Below are 10,519 nucleotides of genomic sequence, written 5' to 3' on the forward strand. Positions count from 1 at the left end.
AGGGATGAAACGCGGAAGCATGTGCTGGGGCTGAACTTGAAACGCACAGCAGCAGGAGACGCACGTATGAAACGCAAGGACGCACGAAACGCGCAGCACGAACGTGAACGTGAAGCGCCGGGACGCACGAACCTCGACCGCACGTCAAAACGCACAGCAGGAAAAGGTGAAACGGCATGGTGGGGTTGATAGGAAAAGCGTGCTGAGGCGTGCGCAAAGAGAGGGTATAAAACGAAAATTATTTTCGTGCGCCGGGGAGGAGCAGTTTTAATTTTATAGTTTTTCCGCACAGTTTTTTTTCTTCCTTCAGTTTTATTTTCGCACAATGTTCATCTTCCTCTTCAATTTATTTTTCCAGTTCAATTTATTTTTCTGCAAGTTTGTATGTTTTTGGGTTTTGAATTTCAGCATATCTGATTGATACAGTATATTTTTATTCAGTGAATTTCATTTGAAACAGTATATGATGATGTTAGATTTTAATTTTCTTGAGCATTTTGTTAATCTAGAGATGATAGGCTAGATTTTTAGCTTGGGATTCAATGAGTAACCCGTGACTATTTGAGATTAGATTTACTTCAATATTTAGTGCTTTTGATGATTAACTTGATGGATTATATCTCAATGTGCATCTAGAAAATATTAGAGTTCTTTGTTCTTGGTTTAGATCAATTGTTGACGTAAAGGCACAATTGATACTTGAACAAGTAACATGACTTTAATAATTTTCTTTCATTTTCTATGATTGTTATATAATTTATCAAGTAGTTTTAAAATAAAATTGTGGTTCATTGTTATATTATCCGACTATGATTTCTAGGAATGAGAAAATGGTCGAGAGAAAATAAAAAGAGAAGTAAATCCATCATCAAATTAGTGGGTGAAAATTGCATCCCAAGTGTTTGTTTAATTGTTTCTTACAAGTTTAAGTCAACTTCCATACGATTTCTTTAAATCCCTTTAATCTTAGCAATTTTAGAAAAATAGATTCTCTTTTATTTTCAGCTTTGCTTATGCTTGAACGTCCCGACAATTTCACTCATAATTCACTCTACACTCCCTTAGTAAATATCCACATTTAGGTGTAAATATTGTTAGTGGTTAAGTTTAGGAATTTATTTCTCTTTGCTGATTATTTTAAATTTTCGTGTCACTCCAAACGGTAATATGTGGTCTTGCGAAAATGAAATGTTTGCTAAATTCTCATTGTCCCTGTGAATTCGATCTTGGGATTTACCCTTGTATTACTTTGACAGCTTCTACGCTTGGAAGTCGAAATTAAAAGCTGATCAAGTTTTTGGCGCCGTTGCCGGGGACAACTGGTGTTTAGCAAAGCATTCTCATATTGTTGAGAAGACGTTTGTGGCGTTGTGAACCTCTTCACAACTTGGGTGACATTTTTCTTAATTTATTTTTTTCTTTATTTTATTTTTATTTTATTTTTTTCTTTGTTTTGTTGTTGTTTGTCTTGCATATACTTTTATTTTCTGTTCTTATTTGTATGACTGGTTGGACTAGGGACCAAACTTCTCGGTTGGTTAGGACAGAATCACAAGCATATTTTACCTCAGCATCACTTTCTTTTGAGTCATCTTCTGACACTAATAGTACCATGGCTGAAAATGAGAATCATGATCGGGAAGTAGTGAATCAGAATAGGACACTTAGAGATTATTTACAACCCGTCAGAACTAGTACCCCCTCATGCATAATCCTACCTTTGAATGCAAATGTCTTTAATTTCAAACCTGGAATGATTCCATTAATTCCACATTTTCATGGCATGGATTCAGAGAATCCGTACCTTCATATCAAAGAATTTGAAGAGGTTTGTTCTACATTCATGGACCCAACATGCACTGAGGAGGTTATTAGACTAAAGTTGTTTCCATTTTCCTTGAAAGATAAGGCTAAAACATGGTTAAATGCATTAAGACCTAGATCTATAGGCACATGGCAGGAAATGCAAACTGAATTTTTGAAGAAATTTTTTCCAATACATAGGACAAATGCACTTAAAAGACAAATCATGAACTTTACCCAAAAAGATTCTGAAACTTTTTATCAAAGTTGGGAAAGGTTCAAGGATCTTTTAAATGCTTGTCCTCATCATGGTTATGAAAATTGGCGTTTGATAAGTTTTTTTTATGAAAGTTTGACACCTAAAATGCGCCAATTTGTACAAACCATGTGTAATGGAGAATTTTTTGACAAAGAGCCTGAGGAAGCATTTGAATATTTTGATTACCTTGCTGAAAATGCTCAATCTTGGGACACAGCTGATGTGCATGATAGGTCTAGGCAAATTGAGTCTGGTCATGGAAAATACACTTTAAAAGAAGATGATGATTTGCGTGCTAAGTTAACCTTGTTGTCTAGAAAAATGGAAGCTATGGAATTGAAAAAGGTAAATGAAGTGCATGCTGTCCATAAAAATTTAGAGAAGTGTGGCATATGTGAGGATCATGGGCATGCAACTAATGAGTGTCCCACGATCCCCGCATTCAAAGAGGTATTGTTGGACCAATCTAATGCTGTAAATATGATACAAAAACCATATTCTGGTCCTTATTCTAATTCTTATAATCCAGGATGGAGAAACCACCCAAATTTTGGGTGGAGGAATGACCAGCAATTAGCTCCAGCAGCCTTGGCTCCAGGACCCTCTCAACTCGCAATTCAAGCACCTCCAATGCAAAAGAAGGGTCTTGAGGAGACGATGCATCAATTGTCAAACACCTTGCAGCAATTTATGCAAGGTCAAGCAACAATCAACAATCAAAACTCTCAAGCGATAAATGACATTCGGAGCACACTTACAAAGATGACTACGGCTTGGAGTTCTCAAGAGAAAGGAAAACTTCCTGCACAACCTCAACCCAACCCACAAAGTCAGCCACCACAAGGAGCGGTTGAGAGTTCAAATGTGAGGCAAGTGAAGGCGGTCACTACTTTGAGAAATGGTAAGGTGGTGAACATTCCAGCTCAAGGTTCAGACAAGGCTGGTAAGGTCTCTAAACTTGTACTAAATGAGGCTGAAAATGGTGAGTTTGAACAAAATGAAACTGAAACTGAAAATATTTCATGTCTTGTACCTGCTCCTTTTCCTCAAAGATTGGTTTCTCTGCACAAAGACAAACACCAAGCTGAAATTTTAGAAATATTCAAAAATGTTAGGATTAATATCCCTTTGTTGGATGCTATTCAACAAATTCCTGCATATGCTAAGTTTCTAAAAGATTTGTGTACAGTTAAAAGAAAATTAAATGTGCAAAAGAAAGCTTTTCTTACGGAGCAGGTCAGTGCCATAATTCAGAGTAATACTCCACCAAAATATAAAGATCCCGGTTCACCAACAATTGCTTGTGTTATAGGAAGTTCAAAAATTGGTCAAGCATTGTTAGATCTAGGTTCAAGTGTGAATTTGCTGCCGTATAATGTTTATGAGCAACTTGGTTTGGGTGAATTAAAACCAACTCCTATAATTTTACAACTAGCAGATAGGTCTATTAAAATGCCAAAAGGAGTTGTTGAGGATGTTTTGGTTCAAGTGGATAAATTCTTTTATCCCGTTGATTTTGTTGTGTTGGATGTTCACTTGACACCAAAATCTTCTTTTCAAGCACCTGTGATTCTTGGGAGACCTTTTCTTGCTACTTCAAATGCATTAATAAATTGTAGGAGTGGTGTTTTAAAGCTGAGTTTTGGGAACATGACTCTTGAACTAAATATTTTCAATATTTGTAGGCAACCTCAAGACTTGGAAGATGTACAAGAAGTGAATCTGTTGGAAAGCATCCTTGAGGAGGAGACTTATTTGGCATATCAACCCACTAACCTGCTGTTTGAGTTAGAAAATTTTTGTGAACTTCTCACTGACGACACCCCCATTGATGTTTCTCATGTTTTTAATGCAGAAAATAAATTGGAGACTAAATGGAGACCAAAGATTGAGCAACTCCCACCATTGACAGCAAGTTTGAAGCCTTCAGCAAATGAAATCCCCACACTAGAGCTGAAACCATTGCCAAGTGACTTGAAATATGCATTTCTGGGACCGGACAGCACCTTTCCAGTGGTGATTTCAGCCCAACTCTCTCATGATCAAGAAGGCAAATTGATGGAAGTCTTAAAGCAACACAAAGGTGCCATTGGGTGGACAATAGCAGATATAAAAGGTATAAATCCTCTTGTGTGCACTCATAGGATTTACTTAGAGGAAAATGCTAAAGTTTCTAGGGAGATGCAAAGGAGATTAAATCCTACCATGAAAGAGGTGGTAAAAACAGAGATTTTAAAATTACTTGACGTGGGAATCATCTACCCTATTGCGGACAGCAAGTGGGTAAGTCCCATTCATGTAATTCCAAAAAAATCTGGGCTTACCATTGTGAAAAATGAGAAAGATGAATTAATTCCTACTAGGATTTCTACTGGTTGGCGAATGTGTATAGATTATAGGAAGTTGAATGCCGCCACTAGGAAAGATCATTTCCCTTTGCCATTTCTTGATCAAGTGCTAGAAAAGTTGCGGGTCATGATTTCTATTGCTTTCTTGATGGATATTCTGGTTTTTACCAAATAGAAATAGCACCCGAAGATCAAGAGAAAACAACTTTTACTTGCCCGTTTGGCACTTTTGCATTTAGAAGAATGCCTTTTGGACTATGTAATGCACCTGCTACTTTTCAAAGATGTATGCTTAGTATTTTCAGTGACATGATTGAAAACTGTTTGGAAATATTCATGGATGATTTTTCAGTGTTTGGCAGTTCTTTTGATGCATGTTTGACTAATTTACAAGCTGTTTTAGCCAGGTGTGAAGAGAAGCATTTGCTTCTCAATTGGGAAAAGTGTCATTTCATGGTTCAACAAGGCATAGTTCTGGGTCACATAGTCTCATCACGAGGTATTGAAGTTGATAAAGCTAAAATTGAACTTATTTCCAAGCTTCCTATACCCAAAACAGTAAAAGAAATCAGATCATTTCTTGGGCATGCTGGGTTTTATAGGAGATTCATTCAAAATTTTAGTTCTATCTCTAAGCCTTTGTGTGAGTTACTTATGCATGATGTTGCTTTTGAATGGACCTCTTCTTGTCAAGATGCTTTTGATAAGCTGAAAATTTTGCTCACCACAGCTCCTATCATGCAGCCCCCTGTTTGGTCTATTCCTTTTGAGATAATGTGTGATGCTAGTGATGTAGCCATAGGAGCTGTTCTTGGACAGCGTATAAATAAGTTCCCACATGTCATTTCTTATGCAAGTAAAACTTTAAATGGAGCCCAAAGAAATTATTCTACCACAGAAAAGGAATTGCTTGCTGTAGTTTTTGCATTAGACAAGTTTCGAACTTATATTCTTGGTTCTCCTGTGGTTGTTTTCACTGACCATGCAGCGTTAAAGTATTTATTGTCAAAGAAGGATGCTAAACCACGTTTAATCCGATGGATTCTTCTTCTCCAAGAATTTGACCTTATCATCAAAGACAAGAAGGGTGCTGAAAACTTAGTTGCCGACCACTTGTCTCGGCTTACATTTGCTGAAAAGGATCACACTAACCCTATCCTTGACTCTTTTCCTGATGAACAATTAATGTCAGTTGAAAATTTGCCTTGGTTTGCTGACATAGTTAATTTTTTGGTGACAGGACAAACTCCACCCCATTGGAGTCCTCAAGACATGCGGAAATTCAAGCATGAGGTAAAGTCATTCTTTTATGACGATCCTTACTTGTTTAAATATTGTTCTGACCAAATCATAAGGAAATGTGTGCCTGATCATGAGATACAAGCTGTTCTTTCTTTTTGTCATAATGAGGCTTGTGGGGGGCATTTTTCTGCAAATAAAACTGTTGCAAAAATTTTACAAAGTGGGTTTTATTGGCCACATATGTTTAAGGATGCGTATAATTTTTGCAAAACTTGTGAGCCATGTCAAAAACTAGGCACAGTCACTAAGAGAAATATGATGCCTTTACAACCCATTTTGGTCATTGAGATTTTTGATTGTTGGGGGATTGATTTTATGGGGCCATTTCCATCTTCTTTTGGTTATTTGTATATCCTCGTGGCTGTTGATTATGTTTCTAAATGGGTTGAAGCCATTCCATGTAAAACAAATGACCATAAGATTGTGCTTAAGTTTTTGAAAGAAAACATTTTTGCTAGATTTGGCATGCCTAGAGCTATCATTAGTGATAATGGAACTCATTTTTGCAACAAACCATTTGCTGCCCTCATGAAAAAATATGGTATACACCATAAAGTTTCCACTCCATATCACCCGCAAACGAATGGGCAAGCTGAATTAGCTAATAGGGAACTTAAGCACATCTTAGAAAAAACAGTCAACCCCAACAGAAAAGATTGGTCTTTAAGGCTTACTGATGCGCTTTGGGCTTATAGGACAGCCTTTAAAACCTCTCTTAACATGTCTCCTTATCGCTTGGTCTATGGAAAGGCATGTCACCTTCCCGTAGAGCTTGAACATAAGGCATATTGGGCTGTTAAACAATTTAATTTTTCTATTGACCATGCTGGTTCTGTGAGAAAATTTCAGATTTCAGAATTGGATGAGCTTAGGCGAGATGCATATGACAATTCTAAATTGTCAAAGGAACGCATGAAGGTATTACATGACAAGCACATCCAAAGAAAGAGTTTTGAGCCCAATGAGCAAGTCTTACTTTACAATTCCCGCCTCCATCTATTTCCAGGCAAATTAAGATCGAGGTGGAGTGGGCCTTATGTAGTTAAGACTGTGTTTCCATATGGAGCTGTTGAGATTACTAATCCTCAAAATGGAAACACTTTCAAAGTTAATGGCCAACGACTTAAACATTTTTTGCCAAAACTTTCACATGAGGATACTTCTATTCCTTTGGAAGATCCCATTTATTCTCATGGTTCTTAACTCATTGTTGTTTTGTTTTAATTATTTTTCTTTTTCTTTTTCTCTTTCTTTCCCTTTTATTTTTCTGCTTTTATTTGTTTCAGTTCTATGTTTTGTTCTTTCTTTCTTTTTCTTTTTCTTTAGTATATCTTTTCAGGTTCAGCACTGTTTATTCATTTATGGTTTCATTTTTACGTTCACAATCCTTTCAGCCATCTCAGGTATTTTCCTTCGGCCCTATTTTCTTTCATGCTTTGTTGTATTCATGATTTGCATTGAGGACACTGCTCATTTTTAGTTGGGGGGTAAGGAGAGCCTTCTACCATTAGTCTCTCAGGATTAATTATTGTGGGGTCTGATTTTTTTGTTGCTACCAAGCTACTATTTTCACACTTCTCTACTTAAGATCAGATAGTTGCAGTTTTGGGCTACACTAATTCTCATTGGTTAGTTTTAAGTTTGACACTTGACCTTATGATATGTCTTATCAACTCAAACTTGGGAAAGTTACTTCAAAGCTATTGATTGATGACCTTAATTGACACAAACAGATACTTTTTGTGGTTTGTTTGACGACAATCAGTGGTTTCTTCTAAGCAACTAGCAAGAACTACAATGAACCATATCTTAATGGCTTAGGAAAAGTGTGATGAAAATTAAAAAAAAAAAAAAAAAGGTTGCAAAAGTACATTAGAAAAGGGACAAGCTAGAGATCATGCAAAAAAAAAAAAAAGCATGTACATTGGAAAAGGCTACCTATCACCGGGATCTGTTAAAAAAAAAATGGGTCTTTCAAAGTGTGATAGCGTGAAAGCCGCCAACGTAATGGTTTTGAATTGGAGTGAAGACCTTTTGGTCTTTCTTGAAAAAATGTTGCTAGGTTGAAACTATTGTGAGAGATCTTGAAACCAACAAATGGAAATCTGTTCACACACTTGGTGCACTCAAAGATCTCCAGCTTAAGTACATTTCCCTTGTTTGAACTCTTGAGAATTTTATAAGCTTTTGTGTTGAGCTAAAATTTGACTTGTCTATATTCTAATGCCCATGATTTCACTATGATTGATCTTTTGTAGAGATTTTTGAATTTAGTAGCTCACTCTTGAATTCCACAATATTTTTATCGCATTATTTGCTAGAGACTAGCAAAAAGCTAGTTGGGGGGTGTGATAAAGTGATAAAAATTACATGATAAAGCTGCTTAAGTGAATGAATTATTTAATAAAAAATGAATTAAGCACTTAATTATGTATTGATTTTTAATACTTGACTCAATGTTAAATTCTGATTAATATTCCAAATTTTATTCTGATAATTTACTTATGTTGCAGGAGCTGCGTGCGCACTGCAGGCTGGTTCAAAACGCAAGAGATGGAGAGTGAAACGCGGGTTGAAACTATTGGCTGGAGAGAATTTGGTGCTGAGCAAAACGCACAGCTGCAGCAAGTCAAAACGCGCAGCAGAGGGATGAAACGCGGAAGCATGTGCTGGGGCTGAACTTGAAACGCACAGCAGCAGGAGACGCACGTATGAAACGCAAGGACGCACGAAACGCGCAGCACGAACGTGAACGTGAAGCGCCGGGACGCACGAACCTCGACCGCACGTCAAAACGCACAGCAGGAAAAGGTGAAACGGCATGGTGGGGTTGATAGGAAAAGCGTGCTGAGGCGTGCGCAAAGAGAGGGTATAAAACGAAAATTATTTTCGTGCGCCGGGGAGGAGCAGTTTTAATTTTATAGTTTTTCCGCACAGTTTTTTTTCTTCCTTCAGTTTTATTTTCGCACAATGTTCATCTTCCTCTTCAATTTATTTTTCCAGTTCAATTTATTTTTCTGCAAGTTTGTATGTTTTTGGGTTTTGAATTTCAGCATATCTGATTGATACAGTATATTTTTATTCAGTGAATTTCATTTGAAACAGTATATGATGATGTTAGATTTTAATTTTCTTGAGCATTTTGTTAATCTAGAGATGATAGGCTAGATTTTTAGCTTGGGATTCAATGAGTAACCCGTGACTATTTGAGATTAGATTTACTTCAATATTTAGTGCTTTTGATGATTAACTTGATGGATTATATCTCAATGTGCATCTAGAAAATATTAGAGTTCTTTGTTCTTGGTTTAGATCAATTGTTGACGTAAAGGCACAATTGATACTTGAACAAGTAACATGACTTTAATAATTTTCTTTCATTTTCTATGATTGTTATATAATTTATCAAGTAGTTTTATTAAAATAAAATTGTGGTTCATTGTTATATTATCCGACTATGATTTCTAGGAATGAGAAAATGGTCGAGAGAAAATAAAAAGAGAAGTAAATCCATCATCAAATTAGTGGGTGAAAATTGCATCCCAAGTGTTTGTTTAATTGTTTCTTACAAGTTTAAGTCAACTTCCATACGATTTCTTTAAATCCCTTTAATCTTAGCAATTTTAGAAAAATAGATTCTCTTTTATTTTCAGCTTTGCTTATGCTTGAACGTCCCGACAATTTCACTCATAATTCACTCTACACTCCCTTAGTAAATATCCACATTTAGGTGTTAATATTGTTGGTGGTTAAGTTTAGGAATTTATTTCTCTTTGCTGATTATTTTAAATTTTCGTGTCACTCCAAACGGTAATATGTGGTCTTGCGAAAATGAAATGTTTGCTAAATTCTCATTGTCCCTGTGAATTCGATCTTGGGATTTACCCTTGTATTACTTTGACAGCTTCTACGCTTGGAAGTCGAAATTAAAAGCTGATCACCACTGTAAAACTCATAAACATGGAATTAAAATCCCAACAGATTAGCCCCAAGGTCTTTAGCCATTGAACCCCCAATACTATGTCACAACCACCCAAGGCTAACACATGAAATGGAATTCTAAACTTTGAGTCTTGAACCTTGATGATTTCTTCACAGCTGCCACTGCTTACCAACTTGTCACCATTAGCTACTCTCACTTGTAACTTCAAATCATCATGTACTTTAAGTTTTGCTGCTTGTACCACCAATGGATCCAAAAAATTATGTGAACTCCCCGAGTCCACTAAAATTTCAACCACACAACTTCCAATCCTTCCCAACAACTTCATGGCATTATTGTTAGAGCAGCCAGATATTGCATTAATAGACACCTCCAGCCCTTCTTCTTCTTCTGTCACCAATTGTTCATTGGTCACTAGAGTCTCATCTCCCACCTCCTGTATTTCTAAGGTATTACCAACAGTATCCTCAACATGTAACAGATACACTTTGGGAGCCTTACATATATGCGTAGGGTTCCATTTTTCATCACAATGATAACATAACCCTTTCTTCATTTTTTCATCCATTTGTGAAGAAAAAATCCTCTTAACTGCTATGGGAGGTTTCTGGAATCTGTTGCCTTCCAACATAGATTCACTCATTGCTGAAACACCTCTCCATGGTTTTTTAAAAGTTGACAAGTACTCTTCTTGGATTTTTGCCAATCCAAAAGCAGCCCCAAGATTCACTGGATTGAACATCTTCACAGGTAATCTGATTTCATCTTTCAGGCCACTCACAAAACAGCTAAGCAAATGCTTCTCAGACAAGCCTATCAACCTATTTGTCAAGGCTTCAAACTATGACTTATACACAGCAACAG

General features: G+C 36.5%; 1 protein-coding gene, 1 non-coding gene and 1 pseudogene across 2 annotated transcripts in view; 2 read left to right on the forward strand and 1 right to left on the reverse strand.

The window, feature by feature from the left end:
• The window catches only part of LOC118349412 (potassium channel KAT3-like), a 1,888-nt gene extending 1,699 nt beyond the window's left edge, over positions 1-189 (forward strand). The window contains exon 3 of the mRNA XM_035693821.1: positions 3-189. Within this exon, the coding sequence (XP_035549714.1) occupies positions 3-189 (187 nt within the window). The remainder of the gene's footprint in view (positions 1-2) is intronic.
• A 1,822-nt stretch (positions 190-2,011) lies between these two features.
• On the reverse strand, positions 2,012-2,118 carry LOC118349497. The gene has a single exon (XR_004802454.1). It is a non-coding gene; the product is annotated as a small nucleolar RNA R71 (small nucleolar RNA).
• LOC118349413 lies at positions 2,115-8,391 on the forward strand (annotated as a pseudogene).
• Positions 8,392-10,519: the final 2,128 nt, after the last annotated feature.

This window comes from Juglans regia, chromosome 9, assembly GCF_001411555.2.
Source record: "Juglans regia cultivar Chandler chromosome 9, Walnut 2.0, whole genome shotgun sequence".
Classification (NCBI taxonomy): domain Eukaryota; kingdom Viridiplantae; phylum Streptophyta; class Magnoliopsida; order Fagales; family Juglandaceae; genus Juglans; species Juglans regia.